This window comes from Bubalus bubalis, chromosome 14 (genome assembly GCF_019923935.1).
Source record: "Bubalus bubalis isolate 160015118507 breed Murrah chromosome 14, NDDB_SH_1, whole genome shotgun sequence".
Lineage (NCBI taxonomy): Eukaryota > Metazoa > Chordata > Mammalia > Artiodactyla > Bovidae > Bubalus > Bubalus bubalis.
In genome coordinates, this window is record NC_059170.1 from 73615129 (window position 1) to 73641470 (window position 26342).

The window sequence follows — 26342 nt, forward strand, 5'->3', positions numbered from 1 at the left end:
GTCAAAATACTTGGCTATTTATAAGATATGAAATACGGAGATTGATGCTCTGTGTGTGAATCAGCTCCTCTATTCTGAAATCATGAGTCAATCAACATGAATGGCTTTGGTTATTGATTGAACCTCTGCATTAATCCACACGATAAAACCAATGACCGCAGGAATCTTCATTCACACAAAAAGAATCGCAAAAGATGCCACAGCCCCCTCTCACCTGTTTTTGACAGAAGAGCTGTCCTGCCCCATTGCTGCCCAGAGACGTCACTGATGCCCCTGGCCGAGAGGAGAGTGGGGAGGTGGACCAGAACCACCACCGGAGCCTGCCTGTGACCCGGATCATCCCCGGCCCCTCTGCCCACTGCTCAGCGCCAGACTGGGGAGCAAACCAGCGGGGGCCTCAGCCCTCGGAGGACGAGCCGCCACACAGCAGCAGCTGTAATAGAGGCGACTCTCGGCCAGAACACCTCAATCCCACTGAAGCCCCTCCTCTTAGCGAAAGCAGCGCCAGCGGTGCGGGACATATTCGTGGTGAGTCAGAAAGCCTCAGCGAGCCGACGAGTCCTCAAGGTGGACCCAGCCCGGGGCTCGCGTCCAGCTGGACTTGGCTGCGGCACACATCCCAGGAAGTGTCCGTGGACGGCAGGGGCGAGCAGACCTGGCGGAGCCAGCTCCTCTGCTTCATTCTCTCTGAAAGGGTCCCCCGGGCCAGTGTCCCCCCAGCGGCACTGGCCTCCAAGCTCCGCTGGGAGGAGGCAGCAGCTGGAGCAGTGAGCTCTCCGGAATCCCTGATGACTGTCGAGCCAGAAGGAAGCCGTGGGTTGGGGTTCATTTACCAGTGGGTCTCAGACCTTTACAAAGACACCAGGAGCCACCTGCTGCGGACAGGCACAGAGGCCATCAGCCAGGCCCAGCCCGTGGGCAGCCTGTGCGACCCCAGCCGGCTCGCCTCGCAGGCAGTGACCTTCCTCACGAGGCTGCCGATTCTGAAGCTGTCACCCCTGCACAGTCTGCTGGAGACAGGTTGGGCAGCAGCAGAAGCTCTTTCTCTCCCCAAGGAAAGTCAGGTTGGCAGCAGAGACGAGGCAGGGGCCATGGGGCGGGCGGGGAGCCTGGTGCCCTACCGAGCCCTGGGCTGGCCCGCTGGCCCCGTGGCCACTGAGTTCCCAGGCTCCTCACTGAGCTCTGTCTCCTGCCTGGAACTGGAAGGTGCCAGAAGGGGCTCCGTGTTTAAGCAGACCCTTGTGCAATTCCCAGACCAAATGCTGAAACTTCAAGAATGTCCCTTAACAGACTTCCTTGAGCTGGTGGCTGGATCCCTACCAGAACTTTGGGGCAACACGGATGTACCCCGAGGCATGTACTGGCTGGCCGTGGCCAACTGCGCGGAGCCGGCACCCCGGCCTGCGTGCTTGCTCCTGTTCTGCTCCGCCCTGTACGCCCTGGTTCTGGACCCCCTGGGCTCCGTGGGCCTCTTTCACGCCCTGCCCCTCTCTGGGCTCCAGGAGATTCAGGTTGGCTTTGGTGGGCAGAGCGTTCGGCTCCTGGGCTCTGCAGAGAGTCTGCTGCTCACCGTTTTTACTTACAACAAGAACCTCTGCCAGCAGATATGCCAGGACCTCCTGTATGTCCTCGCATCTGCGTCCGAGGCCGCCACCTGCGCCGAGCATCCCTTGTTCCGGGAAGATCTGGTCCAGCTCTCCCTAGACTGGAAGGCAGAAATCCCTGACTTAGTTTTGGCAAACGGAGTCCGGTTATTATCCAGATTCCAGAATACCCTGGTGGACCTGATTTACTTCCTTCACAGGAACCTGGACGCGGATGCCCCATCTCTGGCGGAGGCTCAGCTCTTGCTCTACACGACGGTCAGAGTCGAGGGTGACTCCGGCCAAGGCCCCTGCCAGTCGCTCGTCCTTCTGAACACCCACATGGCCCTGGTGAGGGAAGACCGCGTGTTCTATCCTCGTAGCCCCACCCTGAGCTCTCCGCCCCCAGGAACGCGGTTTGATGTGGTCAGATGCCGAGCCTTAAGGGAATTCAGGTGTCTCGTCATTCCAGAGACAAAGACATCATCCACCCTCGAACTCGTCTTCCTCCAAAACCTCAGACAGCAGTCAGATTCAGGAAGCGGTGCCTCCCGGCGCCCTCAGGAAGCCTGGAAGGTCCAGCCGTGCACCGGCACCTTGGATCTGCAGGGCGGCGGGGATGTGGTCCCTGAGGTCTGGAAACTGACCTTCAACTCTCGGGACGAGGCTCTGTGGCTGACCTCACACTTGACGAGGCTCTAGGGAGGAGGCTTGTAACAGTACACTGCTTAGTTTCCTAGACTGTTCGTAGAATAAACACGATGACAACCGTCCAGGGCTATGAATAGCTCAGTGTGGCTAATTGATTTGAAACTGGAGAAATGCAGACCTCTCTAAATTGGAAATGTAAAAATTTAAATAGCTCCTCTGAAATAAAAACAAACAATAGCTGAACACTGATAAAAGACCTTTCTCACCACCGTGCCTCACTTTCCTGAACCTCAGCCTTGTAAATCAGGTCTGCTTCATTGTTTGTGAGGTGCTGGAAGCACATAGGGGTGTGTTGATTTGTGGTCATGTACCTTGGCGTCTATCGGTTTCTGCCGGACACCAGCAGGCGGACGTGAGCTGCCTGAGCAGGTGTCTGGTCTGGCAGCGACCTTCCCAACATCCTCCACTGGCCGAGGTTAGGATAGCTCTGTCTTAGAGCCCGCTAGTGAAGGCTTCTGCCAGCCTTCCCCAGGGGCCCTGAGAGTTTGAAACATCTGCCCCCTCCCATAACACGTGGGATGGAGGCAGTGCCATGCCCTGCTGGGTCTCCTTCAGGGCATCGCCTTTGTCATCCTCCGCTCAGAGTTCTGGCCCCGTCCTTTCCATCGTGTGGTTCAGTTCCTCCCTCGTCAGCTCAGTTTTGACTGTTCTCCCCCCTGGGCCATGTGGCCCCACGTTCCAGTCCTTTCTCTGAGCTTTGGCGTTTCTCTCCTAGAAAGGCTCTTCAGATCTGGGTAAGTGTCTAGGCTGCTGCAGCTGTCTCATCAGATGGAGGCTGCCCTGAAGGCATCTGGCGCTTGCCTGCCACCCCCCTGCTTCCTCTCAGCCTGCACATCTTTCTGAACCTCCCACCACAGGGCCCTGCATTCCCTGCTTCCCGGGGGGGAGCTCACGCCATGTCAGCCTGGGTCGGCTCCTCTCCCTTCCGGGTACCATCCAGCTGCCCTCTTCTTGCATAAGCGGCTTAGAGCCAGCTCTTCAGAGCCTCTCCTCTGGTGGACCCCTTCCTGTGCACCTATCTCTGGTCAACATTCCTATGAGGCAGTGTGCACGTTTTGTGTTTATGTTTTCCAGCATCTGACCCCGGGTTGCTATGCCTCTCTTCTCCTGTTTCTCAGGTGTGAGTGTTCTCCTAGCTTCCAGAGTCTCAGGAGGAAGGAGGCCCCCTCCCCATCACCCTTTCTCCTCTCTTTTGCTTCAGCTGGGGTCACGGCAGCTGCTCTGCAGTGCATCCGCAGCTCGCGACTTGGCCTTTGTTTTGGCCTGGCCTGCAAGGACCACTTTGTGTTCCGGTTGGGTCTTTGCATCACATATGGTAGAAGTGATGTAGCCCCCACACTTCATTTCTTCTCCTCGTTGTTGAGTGGGCCAGTGCCAAGCTGATCCAGAGACGGACCCTCTGCCTCTGGCCAGGAAGCACAGCTCCTCCTCCTTCCCCATCAGAGCTGACCACAACCTGCTGAACTTGCCCTGCGTTTGCAGCATTGGTTTTCCTCTCCCCAGATTCTGGGGGAGGGAGCGGGGAGAGGCAGGGCCCAGGAGACTGTGTCAGGGTCCACACTGCTGGCTGCAGCCTGGCTGGTGGTGGCCAAGCGAGGTCTTTTATGTTTTTGGAGGAAGTAGAATTCCTATGTTTTTTCCTTTTCCTGTGGAGCTTGTTTTTAACCCTTCCATAACCCCTCCCCCCGACACACAGGCACACACTCTCTCACATACACACGCATTCACACCCTTTTGCCTTATATGTGAAGACTTTTGAGTCTGTGCTAAAGACATCATTAGAATTAGTTTGTTGACACAACTGAGTGACTGAACAACAACAACTAATTAAGTGCTAAAAAAATGTTTGTTGTCTGCTTGGATGGTGGATCTTCTATCACAGAAAAAACTTCCAAAATGAACCAGAGTAGTCTTCTGATATCTTATCAATAATATTTCCCCGGATTTGAATTGAGTATTTTCTTGTATGTTCTATATAAGAACAGAGTGAATGATCATGAGGAGCAGGGAAAGCAGAGTGTAAGATGTTGGAGGAGGATAGCGTGGTTGGGAAGGAAATAGTACATAGGCGGTCTGTTTAGCAGAATGATACACATTAGACAGACGTGCTCGTCCTCACAGGTGAAGAAGCAGGATTCCACCATGTTATAAGTTATGCTCTTTAATGTCCACAGACGGAGCGTGCAGCGACGTGAGTGCTGCATTCAGATCACAGTTTCGGTTATGACAGAAGCCTGCTCTGTGAGCCACGTAGCCTGAAATGAGGGCTATGACGACAAAATAGAAGCAGCTTCCGGGCAATTCAGATTGCACCTGTCACTTCCTTTCACCTAAGCATACATTTCACCTTGAGATCAAATGTGGTCCTGATGTGAGGATCTGATTTACTGTCATGAAGTGACTGTTACGGGTGTCAGGAGGCCAGGAGAAGCCAGTGGAGGGACGTGTGTGTGCCCCCTTACCCTCCTTGGCTTCGATCCTAGGACCTCTCTCTGGCTCTCAGGTTCCTTTTCCGGGGTTCTGAGCCTGGGATGCTGCTGCAGGGGAGCAGGTGTGGCAGCTTTGGCGTCCAGCCTGAGGTACCATCTTCTCAGTGGTAATGAGTTTCTGTATCAGGAAAAAAAAAAAGGTTCACGCATACTTCATTATGTGGCTCTTTGCATTGTCGTAATGTAGGCATAAACACTTAACATTGCAGGGCTTGTTACTGTGTTCCAGACAATACCTCTTTGAGTCCTTTTGAAATAGCAGTTTCATCTGAATTTGATTAAAATCCATTTTGCTCACAGCTGCCTGTTGTGCAGACTTGTGGATGGCAGGGTGAATTTATTTAGTCTTTGTTGAAAAACACTTCAAAACAGTTTGTCTACCCATTCTCATTACTTTAAAAAACATGTGCATGCATCCTTTGGAGAGAATGCTTATGCCTTCCAGCAGTAGTAATTACAGTAATTTTTATTTACATTCTTTTTCCTGGATGGATTAAAGTTCTGAATGATAACTAGATTAGAGCACTTTTATTAATGCTTCTTAGATAGTCAAGTGGTCTTGTTGGGCAGACTAGTTTCTAATGAGGTCGTTTTGCCGATTGAGTTACACAGCCTCCACTACTCACTTTTTAGTTAATACTGCTTCCTTCCTTAACATACCTTTTGTGATGGATGTTTTATCAGTCAGCTGTTGCCAAGTATCAGGCAACCCTCAAAATTTTAGTGACTTCCAAAAAAGAAAGCTTTTATTTCTCACTAATAGTTTGTAATTGAACTGAGGCATCTCTGCTGTAGGCCAGGGTCATCTGTAACTCAGCTAGGGTTGGTCTGTACCACCTGTCTCATTTTGGGGTCTGTGTGGAAGGGGCAGTGGCCATGAACTTGATGATAGAAGCAGGAAAAGACAACCACGCGTCGTGTCTGCCAGCATCCCATTGGCCAACACAGGTCACACACCCATGTCCAAAGCCAAGGGCAAGGAAGAGCACACTCCATTCACCAAGAAGCCATGGCAAGAGTATCTTCCTCCTCTTGCTCCTGTGGCTACAAGAGAGAGAATTGGGACCACACGGATGCATTCAGTCGCATTTTCCAAGGTTCTCTTGAAGATAAATTCAGGTAAAACTTGTAGGACCTCTCCCTGATGGAAGTGCTGAGTCTCAGTCATCAGTTGAACTTATTTCCCAATTCAGTCTTTGCTTAACCCCTCCATGGGCTGATCATTGCCTGCCTCTGAAGCAGTTTATTCGCTGGGATCTGCTCTCACTGTTAGGGGCTTCCCTGGTGGCTCAGATGGTAAAGACTCCACCTGTAATGCAGGAGACCAGTTTCAATCCCTGGGTTGGGAAGATCCTCCGAGGAAAGGGATGGCTACCCACTCCAGTATTCTTGCCTGGAGAATCCCATGAAAGAGGAGCCTGGCAGGTTACAATCCATGGGTTCACAAAGAGTCAGACGCGACTGAGTGACTTTCACTTTTTCTCACTGTTAGACTGCTCTTCCCATAATTGTCCTTATTGTGACCATCTGCAGTCCATCCATCGGTGGCCGCTCTATGGCAGAATGGAGCAGGTCTGTTCCACAATTGTATTATACCAACAGCCTTCCAAGGACACAGTGCCCTCTCTCACCTCCTCTGGTTTTTCTACTACCGCCAATGTTCTTTAGTCCCCCTACTGGTTCCTACATAACACAGATTCCGAACTACTAACATCCAGTCACTTATTAAGGATGCACTCTTGTAATTTTTAAAAAAAAAACTCATCTTTATAAGAAATGAAACTGAATAATCCAGTTGGTAAGAAGGAAAGAGATTCTGTTACAAATCAGTGCTCATGATTTTCTTCTGTCATCTCATTAAAATCATTTGTTGCTGAAGATGCAGTGGATCATCGTGGTAACAGTCCCGACCACCCTTTATATGGTGGTTTATAGCCTACTGAGTTCTTTCCTACATGCTATTCCTTTGGAGCCCCCCTGCTGGGATGGTAAAACTGTCGATTTCCATTTCATGTCTGAAAGGATCACTTGATTGAGAACTGGAACTCAAACCCAGACCTGACTCTTGGACGGATATTGTTGCCAAAATCATCTTCTGGTCATGCTTATTCTTGACAGTGCCTGTATACATTTTTTTCTTGATTTGTCTTTTTTTGTCTTGATTTGTCTTTCTTGATTTGTCATTCATAGGCATGAATGATTAGTTGGAAGAACTGCCGATTTTTTTCCTGACTTGTAACTTTTTTCTTGGAATTCTAGACATTAAAGATTATTTCTCTTTTTATAAGTTTTGTTTTACAGAAATTGGCTTACAAGTTTTGCCGCAGTTCCATTGTTTCTTGGTATACTTTACATCTCCTTTTTGCTCTCTGCATTTTGGCTCTTATAGAAGAAAAGCTGGGATATAACCATTGTGGCATATAGTACAGTTAACCACGTGTCCTCCACGCTGCTCCTTCAGTTGGCAGGTTAAACAGTATACTCTACAGAAACATAGAGACATGGTGATAGAGCCCCGCCAGTCCCCCACTTCAGCTTCTCCTGGACCTGAGAATTCAGCACAGTTTGAGAAGTCAGCGACTGACTGACGAGTGGCACTTTTCATGGGTCATTAAAGACACTGCAGAACCAGGAGGAAGATCACCTGTTTTTCCCTCCTTGGTTCTCTGTTCCTAGACTCATGTTTGGTGATGAGAGCCACGTGACAGCTGCTGCCGCGTCCTCAGTGACTCACTCTAAACCTGTTATTTAGTCTTTTTTAAACCGTCCATCTAACGATGGGTTGTCCATTGTTAGCGATGGGCCATTCGACTTATCTTTGGACTAGAGAAAGATGGGAACATTTTTAATTGTTTCAAGTTGAATCATTCATAAGATAGTATTTCCAAACCTTGAGACTAAATGTCAGTCGTCTCAGGTGTGGATGAAATAATCTACTTGTAGTAAGAATCAGAGATTCGGATTTACCATAAGGTCACTAGCCTCAAGATATTCCACATGAATCTATGTCTAGTACAGTTTGTTGTTTTCTGGCTAATTTATCCCTGATGATATATAGGTATATAGCAAAAGAACAGAAATACTCCTTTGTTTGAAAACTCATATTTCTGTGTCCTGCTGTGAGTATTCTGAAGTCACTTTAAAAGAAGGCACAGTTTGGGTTGTTTCTACACGTCGGCCAGTTGTCAGGCCCCATCCTCGACAGGGGTCGTACTGGGAGCAAGTGTGCCACGTGCGTTAGCAAATCTGGGTCAGCGGTAGGTACGGAGCCTGCTGAGTGGCATGGAGCCAGCCCCAGGTCCCTTCTTGGCACAGGGAGGCTTACCTTCTGGACAGGCATGCAAGCATGTCTTGACTTTCTGCCACATTCCGTAAGGTACACCTGCTCACACAGGCCGCCTTCGTGTCCTGTTTCTTGTGACGTGGCTCGTACTTGAGAAGGTCCTTGCTGCCTATGCCCCAGCCCCCAGTTTTCAAACCGGGGGGTCACAGTAGGTGCCTGATACAGAAACCTCTAATTAAAACTATCACTATGGCACATGTGGTTGAAAAAGGAAGGGTTAGAAATATGTGCTATGCTGGGAACAGAGAAAGGGGAACCGCTAGTTTTGCTAAATCTGATAAAAGCCCAGGTTTGCCTGTATTTTAGAAGCAAAGCATGGATATTTGGCTAAGAGATCACCCAGCCGTCCTGAGGCCTGACCTTGTCCTAGTTACAGCGTATACTGAATTCAACCATCTGGTTCGTAATTAGAGTGTTAGGTGAGAATGCTGATGCCTCCCTGTGGGATCGGTCCACTCCATGCCCTCTGCAGTGCAGACAGCTATTCTGGTGGATGCTAATGCCGCTTCCTATTAATTTCCTTAATTTGCTCCTTTTGAAGGAGACACAGCCTGAGTAAGGAAGAGAAGCTTCTAACCTGAATATTCAAAACATACCCTGTGATCTGTCTGCTTCCTTTAGCTGAGGACTGGACTATAGTATTTCCCTGACACTGGAAAAATAGTGTATTTGTTGACAGTGGACATTGTTTTGGCAAAAGCTATCAGAAGAAAATACTTCTCTGTATCTTATTTTAAAAAGTGGTATTTCTTGTGTATAGACATGTAATCTATGTTACTGATTATGTACTTTTCCTTGACCTTTTACTTCTAAGTAGAGCCACTCTATGGTGCATTTAAACTTGCTCGACACATCCCACGTGTTTATCCAGATCTCCTGTGAGACGAGCTTCCACGCTACAGCCTTTGATGTTTGGCCACCTCTTGGCATGCTCTGCCACTGGCTTCCCCTTCCCAGTCTAAGACTCGTCTTTGCCCCATGTAGAGAAACTGTGACTGATTCCAAAATCAGTAATTCCATAGATATTTAAAAGCTCTCACAGAAAACAGGATATGATATGATGCAGCACACATTTACAGTAAAACTCACGATATTCAAAATATAACTACTTTCAAATAAAAAAATAAATTTGGCAGACATTTGTGTTAACTTTCCTTCCTGCCCAACAGAAGTGTAGTTTAAGAGAATGTCAGGAACCTTGCACAGTATATCCTGAGAATTCAACATTTTACATCTTGTTGACTTCCAAACATAGCATCTAAAAATTCCATTGCAGCAGTGATTCAATGGAAACAGATACTCATGGTTTTTCTCTATACTTCTGCTCAAATGTCTTTGGACTCCTGACTTATTCTTCAGTTATTCATTTCTGCAGGTGTTTATTTCTCTCCACCTGTTAATATTTAATTACTGTGAAATCAGTGAGATTGAAGTAAACTGTGGTCCCAGATGTTAGTGGGAATGCTGACAGTATTTCTAGTCTTTGCCATACAAAATAATGAAGAGAAGTATCCTCTTCTCAATGAAGGGATCAGTTGTTCTTCACTGTCTGGTCCCAAACGGGGCAGTGGCTCTTGTGTACCGTCTCGGAGAACCATTTCCTGGGGTACACGTGCGCATGCTGGGGTGGGAAGGGCTGTCCTAGATGGAGGTGAGTTGCCCAATAAGATCCATTTTCTCCCAGGTCACTGGTCTGTACAGTATTCATATACCTGTTAAATATGAAGCCAGTGGTTTTTTTCTTTAAAGGATTTATGAGCCTATGCTTCAAGCAACTTTTTTTTTTTTCATCAGGAATTTCCACTATGGTGTTTGACACCAAGGATAGCTAAAGAGAGGTATACCATTGCAATAAAATGAATGGTTTTTATCTTGGGTAACCAGCTGTGCAGTGAAAAACTAAGACGATCTAGAAGGCTCTGGTAACTTCATATCATGCCAGGATGTTTGCAGTGTCAGCTGGATGAAAGGAGCCATCTGAGGCGAATCCCACACCTCCGTGTCTCCCAGAGACCTGCCTTTCACACCCGTAGCAAAGCTGGGCCTTTCATGAACTGCCTGGCCAAGGCGCCAAGGGCCCAGGACCCCTTCCTGCCAGAGGGAGAGGGAGCTTATTGCCCCTGTTGTCTTTTTGGTCAAGTAAGTAAATTTAATAATCTTGGGGTCTCCCATCTATTCTGTGTGTGCTGAAGTGTTTATTAGCTCAGTTTATCTCAGGTGGACAGATTTACTTTAAAATGTCTTGAAAGCTACAGAGTGAGGCCAGTCAGAGAAAGACCAATACGGTATGATATCACTCATATGTGGAATCTAAAAAATAATACAAATGAATCTGTATATAGAATAGAAACAGACTCACAGACACAGAAAACAAACATCATTACCTAGGGAAAAGATAGGATAAATTGGGAATTTGGGATTATCAGATTCCCACCATTGTATATAAAATAGACAGCAAGAACTTACTCCATACTTGGAGAACTAAATTCAATAACTTGTAATAACCTATGATAAGAATCTGAAAAATATTTGTAACTGGATCACTTTGTATACCTGAAACTAAGACAGTATTGTAAATCAACTCTAATTAAAGAAATAAAATACAAGAGTGGATGTGTGTGTGTGTAACTGAATCACTTTGCTGGATACCTGAAATTTCCACAGCTTTGTAAATCGACTATACTCCAATAAAAAGTTAAAAATATGTAAATTAATACATAAAGGTCATGCTAGCAGGGCAGTGGTGATATGTGTGGGCTTTCTCAGTTTGCCTGAGTTTGAGTCCTGGCTCTTAGCACTTCCCATTTTTCTAAACTCTTACACGTTACCCACGCTCTCCACATTGGGCCTCTTATCTGATAAATTGGGTGAATAATGGTTCTTGCCTCATGGGGAGTGTCATGAGGATTAAATGAAATGACACAGTTGAACTGTTCAACACAGTTCTAGGTAATAGTAAATATTCAATGGATGCTAACTGTAATTATGATTTTAATGATTTTATTACTGCTGTTTCAAAAACGTGTCTTAGTGTTTTGTAAAGCCCTCCATTGGTGTTAACAATAAGCATTGTTCAACGATCTCCTCCCATTCACACTTAAGAGAATTCCTTTTGATTTTTTTTTTTCTTTTTGCCTCTTCCTCAAACCCCTCCTTGACACCATCCAGACCATAGACATTTGTTGGGAGCTTAGTTGATTATTAATCAGATGGAGCCTAAAAAAAAAAACACGCTTGGGATTGTTTTAATTGTGGTTTTAAAGAGCTTTCCAAAAAAAAAAAAATAGCTTTCTGTACTATACTGTCTTATAAAAATGCCTAGAAGTTAAAACTAAAGCGAATGTGAATAAAATCTCCAGCTTTGGAGCTTTATGTACAGCAAGCAGTCTTGTAGTCTGTGAAGAAAAAAGATGTTATTCAATGATGAAGACTTTCTGAAAAGATTCTGGCTTATACCATATATATTTTTTTTAAGTCAGGATATGTAATCTGTTCTTTTTTTTCCTGCTCATTCTTGTAAATTGAAAGGAACATCAAAGCCAGACAACATTTGGGAGTGCTTTTGCACTACCTTTGTGGACTGGTATGTCTTAAGCAGTGGTCTTTTGTCATGAGAGAGACTTAGCGTTTCTCTTTCAAAGGAAGCCATCATTTTTCTAAATAAACTCTGCTGGTTGGATGTTCTTTTCTTTGCTTGAAACTGTCTCCTCCGCCCGCCTGGGCGGGGTATTTGCAGTGCAGTGATCTTGGTCTCTCTTTGTTCTTCCATCCAATGTGCCTTTGATAGCGGATGGTTTCGCGCTCTTTGGGAGCAAATCCAGATGACCTGAAGGACCCCATCAAAATCAGTATCCCCCGCTATGTTCTCTGCGGCCAAGGGAAGGACGAGCACTTCGAGTTTGAGGTCAAGGTGAGTGTCCCTTCATCGCTCTTCTGGAGGCTGGAGGCGCGAGGCTCTGCAATGCTTTTTTTTTGGTAAAAGGAGATAACGCTACACAAGCACATGTGCTTTTGTACAATACTGGTCGTGTCCTTCTTTAAACCAGTATGTGAAAGTCCGGCCTGGAGCAGGTGGAGGGAAGTTAGCCCATAGAAGGCGGTGGTGGATGGGGCATCAGCCGACACAGACAGTGCTGTCTCCTCGCAGGCCCACAGGTGAGGTCGCCAGCCACCCTGCACTGCCAGGGTTTTCCTGCTCTGGGCATAGGCGGTTCTACGCCTCGGGGAACTACCTAGTGCCCAGGCAAACCAGGACAGTCAGGCCATCCTACCACAGACTTAGGCTCCATGTTTTTTAATCTATTAGAGCAAGAATAATCATATTTATGTCACAGGGATGTTAGGTACCTATAAAAGGCTGACTCCAGTTTTTGGTGTATGATAAAGAATAACACATCATGGCTGCTGCTGTCATCCCTACTGCTGTTTTCACTGTTGTTTCTGTTACTAGTGAGCAGGAAGCTTTCCTAGTCTGTTATTTGACTTATAGGACTTTTCAGGAAGAGACGTGCCTGTCTCCTTAACTCATCCTTCCCCAGATAGTGACTTCATCTCATTTCTAGTGGAGTCCCATCGACTCATACGCTTCATTACGTACTGCTGGCCGCCATCCTCTCCTCAGGGAATTGCTGGGTAATCGCACTTCCTTTGGAGGATGAGCGAGGGTGTTGCTCTCGGGGTGTCCACTAGGATCACCAGTATCTGTCTGCAGGAGGGCCTTCCTGGAGGTGGTTTTGGTCGCCAGAGTCTGGATGTTGAGTTCTCTAAATTTGGATTCTACTGCAGCTGACTGAGTGACCCAAAGTCTTCACCTTCCTTGAGCTTCGGTTTCCTCACTGGTAAAATGAGGAAATCGGACATGACCAGGGGTTTCCAGTTTTCTCTTTAGCGAACACTTTGAGCAGAGACTCTCGTATGACGACACTGTAGAAGCAGATGAGCATGGATCAGCCATGGGGGGATCCTGAAGCCAGCCAACCCTCCCCCAGCACTTCCCCCACCTCCCAGATGCCCCTCAGGGGAGCCCTCAGGCTCTGGGGGATCCCTCCCTTTAGGCGTGTGTGTTCTTTCTGTCTTCCTGGAGAAACAATGCAAATAACTTATCTAATTAATCAAAGTTTTTAGATTCTTATTTCTACCTACTGATTATCCCCCCTCCCCCGCCATGTTTTTAACAGAACTTGTCCATAATTTATATATTTGAGGTGTCTGTTAAGAAGGCATGATGTTGCGTGGCAGGAGTGGTGGTTGAATTTGGCCAGATTCTGCAGTTTCTTACTGAAATGTTCCATCATGTCCTTAACCCAGTGCTTCTACTGCCCCTGACCTAATGCCTGATTCCTGCCCCGTTTCTTTTCTCAGCCATTTGAAATTGTGTGTCTATAAGGAGAAGGCAATGGCAGCCCACTCCAGTACTCTTGCCTGGAGAATCCCATGGATGGAAGAGCCTGGTAGGCTGCAGTCCATGGGGTGGCGAAGAGTCGGACACGACTGAGCAACTTCACTTTCACTTTTCACTTTCGTGCATTGAAAAAGGAAATGGCAACCCACTCCAGTGTTCTTGCCTGGAGAATCCCAGGGATGGGGGAGCCTGGTGGGCTGCCGTCTATGGGGTCGCACAGAGTCGGACATGACTGAAGCGACTTAGCAGCAGCAGCAGCAAAGATCCATTTGGGGCTTCCCTGGTGGCTCTGCAGTAAAGAATCTGCCTGCAATGCAGGAAATGTGAGTTCAATCCCTGGGTTGGGAAGATCTAGAGGAGGAAATGGCAACCTGCTCCAGTATTCTTGCCTGGGAAATCTTATGGACAGAGGAGCCTAGTGGGCTACAGTTCATGGGGTCACAAACCAGTTGGATACAACTTAGTGACTAAAGAACAACAAAAAGTTCCATTCGTACCTATGTGTTATATGTTGGATTGGCCAAAAAGTTTGCTGTGAGTTTCTCTGTGTAAGGCATATTTGTATATATTATTTCTATATTTTTAAATTAGAGGGTAAAGAATGACTTTCACCAACTCAGAATTCTTCAAAACTCACAGCACTGGAGGACATGTAATGATTATGGTTGGTACAGAGATTTATTTTAGTGGATAAATGTGCTGCTGCTGCTGCTGCTGCTAAGACGCTTCAGTCGTATCCGACTCTGTGCGACCCCATAGACAGCAGCCCACCAGGCTCCCCCATCCATGGGATTTTCTAGGCAAGAGTACTGGAGTGGGGTGCCATTGCCTTCTCCAAATGTGCTAATAAAGTATAATTATTAGATTGATTTCATGAATAGAACTTAAGACATGAGTAAAGAAAATACTTAATTCTTTTTAACTGAGTTGATTTAAATGAAAATTGTAAGCAGATTACAGGCTGGCCATATGCAGATCTGGCCAAAATTGTGATTCAATTGTAAAGGCAAATTAGAGAAACCAAAGACATGAAATACCTGGAGGCTTTCGCATCCGCGCTGCGCTCTGAGCTGATCCAAGCCCTGTCTGAAGGCTTGTCACTGCCCTGCCTCCTCCTGTTCCCATCCCCGGTGCTCTCAGTACTAGCACCGGGACTGCGCTCTTAGCATCTGCCCGGAGAATTCCCAGTTCCTTACAGAGCACGGGCTGCCTCGTGCATTCTCAGGGCGGCGGCCTGAGGGCCTCATGTTCCTGTAGGGTGCACCCTGTCCACAGCAGTATCAGGGTCCAGTCCTAGACCCAAACATGAGAATATGCTGTCCCTCCCTTGGCAGGACAGACAAACGTATCTGGGCTCCAGTAGAAGTGGAGGTGCTGGAGAAGTGCTGGGGGGTGGGTATTCCCAGGTAACCTCGCTGTGCCTCATCTGTGAAATGGGGCTGAGGGAGCCTGTGGGCTGGCTTGGTTTGAGGACTGTAAGAGCTTTTGTATGTGAAAGGCTTGGAATAGGGCCGGCCACATTCTAAGTACTGGATAAGGTGTTGAGAATGAGTGAGATTTTACTCTTGGAAATCCCTTAATGACTTTCATCTATTATGACTATTCGGGTTTTGTTGTTGTTGTTTTTCTCCCTCAGTGATCTGAGTTTGAAAATGAACTATGCTAACCGTTTCCTGGTAGCACTAGTGGTAAAGAACCTGCCCTGCACAGCACAGGAGACACGAGACACAGGTTCCGTCCCTGGGTTGGGAAGATCCCCTGGAGGAGGAAATGGCAACCCACTCCAGTATTCTTGCCTGGAGAGTCAATGCTAAAGGAAATCAATCTTGAATATTCATTGGAGAGACTGATGCTGAAGCCGAAGCTCCAGTACTTTGGCCACCTGATGCAAAGAGCTGACTCATTGGAAAAGATCTTGATGCTGGGAAAGATTGAGGGCAGGAGGAGAAAGGTATGACACAGGATGAGATGGTTGAATGGCATCACCTACTCAATGGACATGAGTTTGAGTAAGCTCCGGGAGTTGGTGAAGGACAGGGAAGCCAGGCGTGCTGCAGTCCATGGGGTCGCACAGAGTGGACACAACTGAGTGACTGAACAACAGCAACCACCATGTCCTGCCAGCACTTTATTTCATGCATAGGCAATGTTTTCTAGAACAGGTCATCACACTTAGGGTAATATTTTGACTGCTACTAAATTCTCTTGGTGAACCAATAGTTTTGAAAAGGTAAAAAATAACTATTTTTTGAAAAAATATGTTTAGTCTTAGATCTCCTTATATATAATATAATATGTAATATTAATGTATATTTTATATCAGGCTCATTTAAGGGGCCAGGCTGACTCAGGTACAGGGCCCCTGGGTGTACGTCCCCAGTGGTTGAAGTCACAGGTCCCCGAGAGCCCAGGAGGACACCAGTATGCAGAGTGACAGCTGTGGAGAGCTTGTCTCCCAGCTTCTCACGCATCCTTCCCGTCCTCCACCTCCCACCTTCCCGCCCACTCTGCTGTAGGCAGAATTGATTAGTTATTTACATTCCATCTTCCTGTCCATTTTCATTTTAACCTCCAGTCCGATCACTCCAGCTCTCCAACGTGGTCTGTTCATTGCCAAACGAAGCAGTCACGATCCTTGTTAAAGGAATGTTTGAGGTTGGCTGCAGGGCCGGGGACCTGTGGGCAGAGAGGGGGCCAAAATGCTCATCTTCTGGTCCACAAGGCATCCTGAGGAACTTTCCATCACTGAACTTGAAAATGAGGGGAAAAAAAAAGTTTTTAATTCAAAAGGACGTTTATATCTTCTTTATTTGGGGGATTAAAAACAACTTTTATAAACTGTGAGAATGGATACGTATAAGGTTTTGGGGTTTGGTCAGATTTGTAATTTTTTAAATCAACTTCATTTAGGCATTATTTACACCCAGTGAAATACTCCATTTTAAGTATAGTTTGATGAAGTTTGACATATGTGTACACCCAAATCAAGCACCCCAATCAAGGTTTAGAACTTCTCATTCACTCTAGAAATTTCCTAATACTGCAGGCAAACACTGATCTGCCGTCTGTAATTATAGATTCCTCGGGTCTGTTGTGGTGTGTGGAGGGGATGTGTGGACCAGAGGCATTCACTCTTGTGTCTGGCTGCGTCCTCTCACAGCCTTTTAGAGATGCATCCATACAGTTAAGTGTGACAATAATTTGTTTCTTGTTATTGCTTAACAGCATCCCACTGTGTGGGTGCATCACAGTTGGTGGGTCAGTGTCTGTTTTGATGTTCTCATCTGACAGTACAGGAAGCTGTCATCTCCATGTCACACCATCCTCCCCTCCTTATTTTATTGACCCTGAAGGACACATGCCGGCAAGGCCCTGGGTGAAGACGTTGTTGGGTGAAGTTATACCTGCCGGTGTCTCCCAGCAGCACGTCCTTCTGGAGCTGTGTATGCATGTGCGTCTAGGGGTATACATCCCGCCAGCTGCTCTCAGCCGCAGACAGGCTGCGGGTGTGCAGCCTGGCTCCTCTTGGCGAAGAGCACACAGTGTGCTGCGTTCCACTGACTGGCGGGCTGATCAGGTGAACGTAGTAGCTTGGTGCAAATGTAATTGCAGTTTCGGACCATGAACTTTTAATTTATTTCAACGAGGCTCAAACACATCTTCACTAATCAAAATAGGAATGATTAGGCAACACGTTTTGGCCAATGAGAAATAAGTTCATTTATTCCTGTAGCATAAAAACCCATGCCTTGGGATTTGATGAACTCCCGGAAAGCATTTTCTGCCTCCTGCTGGTTGTGGAAGTGCTTTCCCTGATAAAAGTTGTTGAGGTGCTTAAAGAAGTGGTAGTCGGTTGGCGAGCCGTCAGGTGAATGTGGTGGATGAGGCAGAGCTTTGTAGCCCAATTCGTTCAACTTCTGAAGCGTTGCTTGTGTGACATGCGGTCAGGGTGTTGTGGTGGAGAAGAACTGGGCCCTTTCTGTTGACCAGTACTGGCTCCAGCTGTTTCGGTTTGTGCATCTCATGGATTTGCCGAGCATACTTCTTCAATGTAATGGTTTTGCTGGGATTCAGAAAGCTGTAGTAGATCAGACCAGCAGCAGACCACCAGACAGTGACCATGACCTTTTTGGGGTGCAAGTTTGGGTTTGGGAACTGCTTTGGAGCTGCTTCTTGGTCCAACCACTGAGCTGGTTGTCACCGTTTGTCATATAAAATCCACTTTTATTGATTTTTGGTCAGCTGACGAGGCCTCCACTTACTGAGATTTTTCACTTTTGCACTTTGCTTCAAATGCCGAATGACCATAGTATGGTCGATGTTGATTTCTTCAGCACCTTCTCCTGTAGTTGTAAGAGGATCAGCTTCAATGATGGCTCTCAGTTGCTCGTGTCAACTTCTGATGTCTGGCCACTGCCCTCCTCATCTTCAAGGCTCTCGTGTCCTTTGTAAAACTTCTTTAACCACTACCACACTGTATGTTCTTCAGCAGTTCCTGGGCCAAAAGTGTTGTGGATGTTGTGAGTTGTCTCCAGGGCTTTACGACCCATTTTGAACTCAAATAAGAAAATTGCTCAAATTTACTTTTTACCTAACATCATTTCCGTAGTCTAAAATAAATATAAAATACATGGAAAGTAATAAGTCATTAGCAAAAAATCATAAAGTGAGAAATGCACATTAAAATGATGTATATATAACATTACCACATTTATTTAAGAGTGTATTCCAATATCAAACAGCAGAGTTCAGCAGTGCAAAACTGCAGTTACATTTGCACCAACCTAATACCTGTACTGGTGATGTGACTGGTGAGAGAAGCAAGGTCCGATGCTGTAAAGAGCAATATTGCATAGGAACCTGGAATGTCAGGTCCATGAATCAAGGCAAATTGGAAGTGGTCAAACAAGAGATGGCAAGAGTGAATGTCGACATTCTGGGAATCAGCGAACTGAAATGGACTGGAATGGGTGAATTTAACTCAGATGACCATTATATCTACTACTGCGGGCAGGAATCCCTCAGAAGAAATGGAGTGGCCATCATGGTCAACAAAAGAGTCCGAAATGCAGTACTTGGATGCTATCTCAAAAATGACAGAATGATCTCTGTCCGTTTCCAAGGCAAACCATTCAGTATCACAGTAATCCAAGTCTATGCCCCAACCAGTAATGCTGAAGAAGCTAGGGTTGAATGGTTCTATGAAGACCTACAAGACCTTTTAGAACTAACACCCAAACAAGATGTCCTTTTCATTATAGGGGACTGGAATGCAAAAGCAGGAAGTCAAGAAACACCTGGAGTAACAGGCAAATTTGTCCTTGGAATACGGAATGAAGCAGGGCAAAGACTAATAGAGTTTTGACAAGAATATGCACTGGTCAGAGCAAACACCCTCTTCGAACAACACAAGAGAAGACTCTATACATGGACATCACCAGATGGTCAACACCAAAACCAGATTATATTCTTTGCAGCCAAAGATGGAGAAGCTCTATACAGTCAGCAAAAACAAGACCAGGAGTTGACTGTGGCTCAGTCCATGAACTCCTTATTGCCAAATTCAGACTTAAATTGAAGAAAGTAGGGAAAACCACTAGACCATTCAGGTATGACCTAAATCAAATCCCTTATGATTATACAGTGGAAGTGAGAAATAGATTTAAGGGCCTAGATCTGATAGATAGAGTGCTTGATGAACTATGATCGATGAACTATGATCGGAGGTTCATGACATTGTACAGGAGACAGGGATCAAGACCATCCCCATGGAAAAGAAATGCAAAAAAGCAAGATGGCTGTCTGGGGAGGCCTTACAAATAGCTGTGAAAAGAAGAGAAGTGAAAAGCAAAGGAGAAAAGGAAAGGTATAAGCATCTGAATGCAGAGTTCCAAAGAATAGCAAGAAGAGATAAGAAAGCCTTCCTCAGTGATCAGTGCAAAGAAATAGAGGAAAACAACAGAATGGGAAAGACTAGATGTCTCTTCAAGAAAATCCGAGATAACAAAGGAACATTTCATGCAAACATGGGCTCAATAAAGGACAGAAATGGTATGGACCTAACAGAAGCAGAAGATATTAAGAAGAGATGTGAAGAATACACAGAAGAACTGTACAAAAAAGATCTTTACGACCCAGATAATCACGATGGTGTGATCACTGACCTAGAGCCAGACATCCTGGAATATGAGGTCAAGTGGGCCTTAGAAAGCATCACTACGAACAAAGCTAGTGGAGGTGATGGAATTCCGGTTGAGCTATTTCAAATCCTGAAAGATGATGCTGTGCAAGTGCTGCACTCAATATGCCAGCAAATTTGGAAAACTCAACAGTGGCCACAGGACTGGAAAAGGTCAGTTTTCATTCCAATCCCAAAGAAAGGCAGTGCCAAAGAATGCTCAAACTACTGCACAATTGCACTCATCTCACACGCTAGTAAAGAAATGCTCAAAATTCTCCAAGCCAGGCTTCAGCAATATGTGAACCGTGAACTTCTGATGTTCAAGCTGGTTTTAGAAAAGGCAGAGGAACCAGAGATCGAATTGCCAACATCTGCTGGATCATGGAAAAACCAAGAGAGTTCCAGAAAAACATCTATTTCTGCTTTATTGACTATGGCAAAGCCTTTGACTCTGTGAATCACAATAAACTGTGGAAAATTCTGAAAGAGATGGGAATACCAGACTACCTGATCTGCCTCTTGAGAAATTTGTATGCAGGTCAGGAAGCAACAGTTAGAACTGGACATGGAACAACAGACTGGTTCCAAATAGGAAAAGGAGTTTGTCAAGGCTGTATATTGTCACCATGTTCATTTAACTTATATGCAGAGTACATCATGAGAAACGGCTGGACTGGAAGAAGCACAAGCTGGAATCAAGATTGCTGGGAGAAATATCAATAACCTCAGATATGCAGATGACACCACCCTTATGGCAGAAAGTGAAGAGGAACTCAAAAGCCTTTTGATGAGAGTGAAAGTGGAGAGTAAAAAAGTTGGCTTAAAGCTCAACATTCAGAAAACGAAGATCATGGCATCCGGTCCCATCACTTCATGGGAAATAGATGGGGAAACAGTGGAAACAGTGTCAGACTTTATTTTGGGGGGCTCCAAAATCACTGCAGATGGTGACTGCAGCCATGAAATTAAAAGATGCTTACTCCTTGGAAGGAAAGTTATGACTAACCTAGATAGCATATTCAAAAGCAGAGACATTACTTTGCCAACAAAGGTCCATCTAGTCAAGGCTATGGTTTTTCCTGTGGTCATGTATGGATATGAGAGTTGGACTGTGAGGAAGGCTGAGCGCCGAAGAGTTGATGCTTTTGAACTGTGGTGTTGGAGAAGACTCTTGAGAGTCCCTTGGACTGCAAGGAGATCCAACCAGTCCATTCTGAAGGAGATCAGCCCTGGGATTTCTTTGGAAGGAATGATGCTAAAGCTGAAACTCCAGTACTTTGGCCACCTCATGCGAAGAGTTGACTCATTGGAAAAGACTGATGCTGGGAGGGATTGGGGGCAGGAGGAGAAGGGGACGACAGAGGATGAGATGGCTGGCTTGCATCACTGACTCGATGGATGTGAGTCTGAGTGAAGTCCAGGAGTTGGTGATGGACAGGGAGGCCTGCCGTGCTGCGATTCATGGGGTCGCAAAGAGTCGGACACGACTGAGCGACTGATCTGATCTGAATACCTGTACAGTCCATGATGGCACGAAGCTGCCGCCGTCACAAGTTCCTCCACTACCTGGACCAGAGCAGGTCAACTTAAAACTCCTGCTTCCACTGCTTTTCAGTGATTGACACGTGAAATCAGTTACCCTGTATTATACTCCGTATCCTCAGTTAGCTAGGACCAGACTGGGTAGAATTTAATTTTTCAGTTGCATTTCCGCACGACACAGAATCCGTGCTTATGGCTAACAGAGGTGGTCATACTCTTATGTTACAGAAACAAGCCGAGGTTTCCAGCGTAGTTTTAAATTCCCTACCTTAAATGTTAACATGATAATATAAAGAAATGACCTAACACTTATTTAAAAAAAAAAACAAAACAACACCTTGTTTCCTGAGGGTTTTTATTCCTGTAAAATTGGAAATAACCTTTACAGGAGACTGTGTTCCTGTTTGCCTTGGAGAGCGCGTCGTCCACTGCGGGGCCCCACACCCCGCCGCCCTCAGCGCCTTGCCTGCCCTCCTGCTGGCCACAGCAGCTGTCACAGCGCACCCCCACTCTCTTCTCGTTCGTTCCGGTGTTCAGCGCTGGTCTTCCCCCGCAGGTGTCCGCTGCACGCACCCTCACCAGCCTGTGCAGCCCTGAGGCTCCTGCCCTTCCCCAGGGCCAGGCTGGGAATGGGTCGCCCTGCAGATGACTGTCACATGGCCCACACGAGCTGGCCCAAGTGGTTGTGATCACCGCTCAGCACTTTCTATCTCGGCCATTCTTACCGTTCCATCACGTTTATTTCTTCCATCTTCGGCCTGTCTTATAGGTGATGGGCCTGTATTTAGCACGTCTTACGAGTTCTGCCATTTCTCACAGCTGCTTGCTTACTCAGCTGTTGTGTCACATTCTGTGCGATTTGCCTGCATCTCAAAGCCTCGTCTCATCTCCTGGCTGTGCCCAGCCCCTGTCGGGCTCCGTCCATCCCCTGGAACTGAAGGTGCCAGGTGGTCTGTGGGCCCCCACTGTGTTCCCTGTTTCTATACTCACAGACCTCTTGGAGTTTCCTTCCTGTCGGATCCCTGCAGGTGACTGAGTCTGCAGCCTTGCTTCAGGTTTGGACACTAACACGTATCAGGCACCTGCTTTGTCCTAGGCACTTGGAAGACACTTCCCCAGCTGTGGAAAATGTACCAGAAAGGGGGTGCTATTTACATCTGATGAGCTAGGAAACTCTTAAGTGACTTGCCCGAGGCCACACAGCTACTACGTAGAGTGCTACGTCACTTCAGTCATGTCCGGCCCTTTGTGACCCCATGGACTGTAGCCTGCCAGGCTTCTCTGTCCATGGGATTTTCCAGGCAAGTATACTGGAGTGGGTTGTCATTCCCTTCGCCAGGGGATCTTCCCCGCCCAGGGATCAAACCCAAGTCACGTCTCCTGCTTTGGCAGGTGGGTTCTTTACCACTAGCACCAGTTGGGAAGCCCATAACTAAGTAGATCGAGGTACCGAATGCCCGTGGGATCAAAGCCAGCCGTTCAGGTTCCTGTGCTTACGCGTCTTCAGGGACCTCCTCAGTGTCATTGCTTCCTGCGCATTTTGGAAGCTGAGGCCACATCTTGGTGCTGCCCTCACAGGGGGACCATTTCCACAGCCTCATTTGTTTTCAAGTGTCGCCATTATTTCTGTGTGCACTTTAACTTTTATCATGAAGTCTACGCCAGGTCACGTGCACTCTGTGAACTGGGGCTGTTAAAGTTTTGCCAGACTTGGAGAATTTGATAGTGGATGGACCTGCCAGGAGAAATGCCCAGAAAATGTGCAGTTTGGGAGCTGAAGAAATCACATTTAGAGTCAGGGAAATGTCTCTTTATTTGGCAGAACAGAAATAAGAGCCATTCCGGCCTGTTAGATAAACTATGCACACATACATCTTCTAGAAGCATCCCCAACTTGGTAGAATATAAATGTTGAGAAGGATTTGTGTGTTGGCATCTGCATCTCTGCTTATTAGTAACTGATAGATGATCTCCCTGCCTGTGTATTCACAGAGGTGAGATGGATGAGCAGTCGCACGAGCTACGGTTCATCTAGATTCAAATAGTTAGTGTGTGGACTATTTTCAAACATAAATATTAAGTGGAAGAAATAAAATTAGGACTTAAAAGAATCATATATTATCCTCAATTTTTTTTTAAGCATGCCTCCCATCTCTTTGAGAATGCTGTCTTTCACTAAAAAAAAAAGAATAAACATCTTTCCTGTCCTTTATTTTAATACAAAACAACTCATCTTTCACGTTGCTTTTACTTGGGCAGTTGTTTATCTTCACCAAGGCAATACTGAATGCATGAGAAATGATGAAGAGATGAGATTGATTCATAAGCCCAGAGGAAAAGCAGTTAGCACCTTGTGATCCTACCTTGAATTTCCATTTCAACTTTGTTTTTGCGCTATAAGAATCTATTAATATTTCTTCATTTCAGAATTTGGGGAGTTTTACATCTCTTCCTAGAATAAAATTTGTTTTAAAAGAAATCACAAAATGGTTTGAACTCCCTCTTTGTAGTTGCTGTCCACAGGTGCCCTAGCCTTTCGGTGTGTGTAATAAAAGGGTTTTTTTCAGTAAGGTGATCCTGGGCACAGCAGTACTATGTACTGAGCACCCAGCGCTCTGCTAGTTGCTTCACTTCGTTTAGTTCAGCAATAGGTTAGGTGTTAGCTATAGGTTAGGATTTTTTGGGCTCCAAAATCACTGCAGACGGTGATTGCAGCCGTGAAATTAAAAGACGCTTACTCCTTGGAAGGAAAGTTATGACCAACCTAGACAGCATATTCAAAAGCAGAGACATTACTTTGCCAACAAAGGTCCGTCTGGTCCAGCCTATGGTTTTTCCTGTGGTCGTGTGGATGCAAGAGTTGGACTGTGAAGAAGGCTGAGTGCCGAAGAATTGATGCTTTTGAACTGTGGTGTTGGAGAAGACTCTTGAGAGTCCCTTGGACTGCAAGGAGATCCAGCTAGTCCATCCTAAAGGAGATCAGTCCTGGGTGTTCATTGGAAGGACTGATGCTGAAGCTGAAACTCCAATACTTTGGCCACCTGATGCGAAGAGTTGACTCATTGGAAAAGACCCTGATGCTGGGAGGGATTGGGGGCAGGAGGAGAAGGGGACGACAGAGGATGAGATGGCTGGATGGCATCACTGACTCGATGGACGTGAGTTTGGGTGAACTCCAGGAGTTGGTGATGGACAGGGAGGCCTGGTGTGCTGCAATTCATGGGGTCGCAAAGAGTCGGGTACAACTGAGCGACTGAACTGAACTGAACTGAGGAGTCCATTTTACAGATGGAAAAACTAAGGCTGGAGGAGTTGCATAATTTCAGCAGAGTCACACAGCTAATTAGTGACTGGGCTGCAGTCAGGATCCAGGTCTTAGTCCAGAGCCTTTCATTTTCCATTCTCCAGTGATGACTGCTGAATAATTTGCATTTGGTGTTTTGCCTCTGAATATCTGAGTAATTTGAAGGAAAATTGCTTAGGCTGTCATTCTCCCAATTTACCACAATTTTAAGGTAGAATAGTCCTGCCTATTCCTCACCTGTTTCAGAGGTGTTAGGGAAGGGAGAAGTACTCCTTAGTAATGATTTTGGATTTGAAAAGCATCCATCTTATCAGAATATTCCAATCTTTCGACATTCTTTCAAATTTACTTTCAAATTACCATATGCTGCTGCTGCTAAGTCGCTTCAGTCGTGTCCAACTCTGTGCGACCCCATAGACGGCAGCACACCAGGCTCCCCTGTCCCTGGGATTCTCCAGGCAAGAAAGAATACTGGAGTGGATTGCTATTTCCTTCTCCGTATAAAGTTAAGTATATTGAGATAAGTGGTATTATCCTTATTTTGAAGGTGCATTCCTTCTGGTTATGGCAGAAGGCTGGGGTTTGGGCCAGCTCCAAAGCCTTGTTTGGTTTTGCATCACATCCTGCCATGCAGAGCGCTCTGCAACCAGCAGTGGGCTGCCAGGCTCCCGTCTGCCTGGCGCACTGGGTTCAGACCAGGTCCAGGAGCCAGAGGCTGCGAGGCACCTTCTCTACTTGCTGGTGGTGCATCTACACGGGATGTTTGGGGCGCTTCCCGCATAACAGAGCAGGGTGACGTTGTATCTGAATGGCTTTCTGGGGTCTTCCTTCTCTAAGCCCAGTAGCCTCCCTTGCACGTTATCAGCAGCTGGGGGTAAATCTAGGGTTGGACCTTAGACCTCCCTCTTCCCACACACTGCGCTGCCTCTAAGACCATCTCCTCCTGCCAGGGCCCGTCATGTTCCCACAGGTGCAGAGGAGATGGGATTTCTATAGTTAGTGGGGCACTCTAGTTCAAGTTCACAGAGACACTGCAGTGGAGGGGATGCGAGCTCAGCTCAGGAACTCACGATGTGGTCAGAGGACATGGTTCAGGTGGCACCCATCCCTCCGCCTCCAGTACCCTGGACAGTCGCCGACACAGTGTCTTTTTTTCGTGTCCACTGGGCTGAGGGCTCAGCACTCCTTGGGGTCCCTAGAAAGAAAAGTACATCAGCTTTGCCGCAGTTTCCCCAGCGAGCCAGAGGAGGAAGAACGTTGTACATCTCAGAGCAAATAACAGAAAATACCCCTTTAGACAGTTAGGTTCTCTGCAAAGTACCAGTGTCCCCACTTTCCTAGATGGCCCCTGGGAGCTCCAGCTGCCCACCCCCCTGCTAAGGGTGGGGGTGTCAGCTCCAACCCCCTTCCTTGGCCTGTATCCCTACGCCTGCCTGCATAGCTGGGGACATGATGTTCAGAAACAAAAGTCTCCTCAGTTAATAGAACCCACCCTTTAAAGGCAGTTCAGAGACCACCTCTTGTTTCTTGATGTGTTTTGTTTTAGTTCTTTCTCACCTACCTGTGCTCATTCTTACTCCCAAATCGTTTATCACTAAACCAAGGCTCCTCTCTCCAAAGGAATCTGGTGAATGACATTTTTTTTTTTTAATGATTCTTTACTTTCTTATCTCCTCTAGCACCTGTTGTCCAAAAGCTTTAGACATTTATAGGTAAATCAGAGAAGGCCTGAGCTGCAGATCATTCTACTGCCCACAGTTCAAGATAGAAAAAGGGAATGGGGAAATC

The 26342-nt window shown here is 46.5% G+C and overlaps 1 protein-coding gene across 14 annotated transcripts in view; it reads left to right on the plus strand.

The window, feature by feature from the left end:
- KIF16B (kinesin family member 16B) overlaps positions 1–26342 on the plus strand; it is a 298517-nt gene that overhangs the window by 208120 nt on the left and 64055 nt on the right. For 8 of the 14 annotated variants that reach the window (XM_044928273.2, XM_044928276.2, XM_044928277.2 and 5 more), the window contains one exon: positions 11914–12036. The exons of 2 other annotated variants lie outside the window; for them this stretch is intronic. In XM_044928273.2, the coding sequence (XP_044784208.2) occupies positions 11914–12036 (123 nt within the window). Of the gene's footprint in view, positions 1–227; positions 529–1804; positions 2064–11913; positions 12037–26342 lie in introns of those variants that run through there. 4 more of the 14 variants (XM_044928275.2, XM_044928274.2, XR_006544693.2 and 1 more) reach the window with 4 other exon arrangements.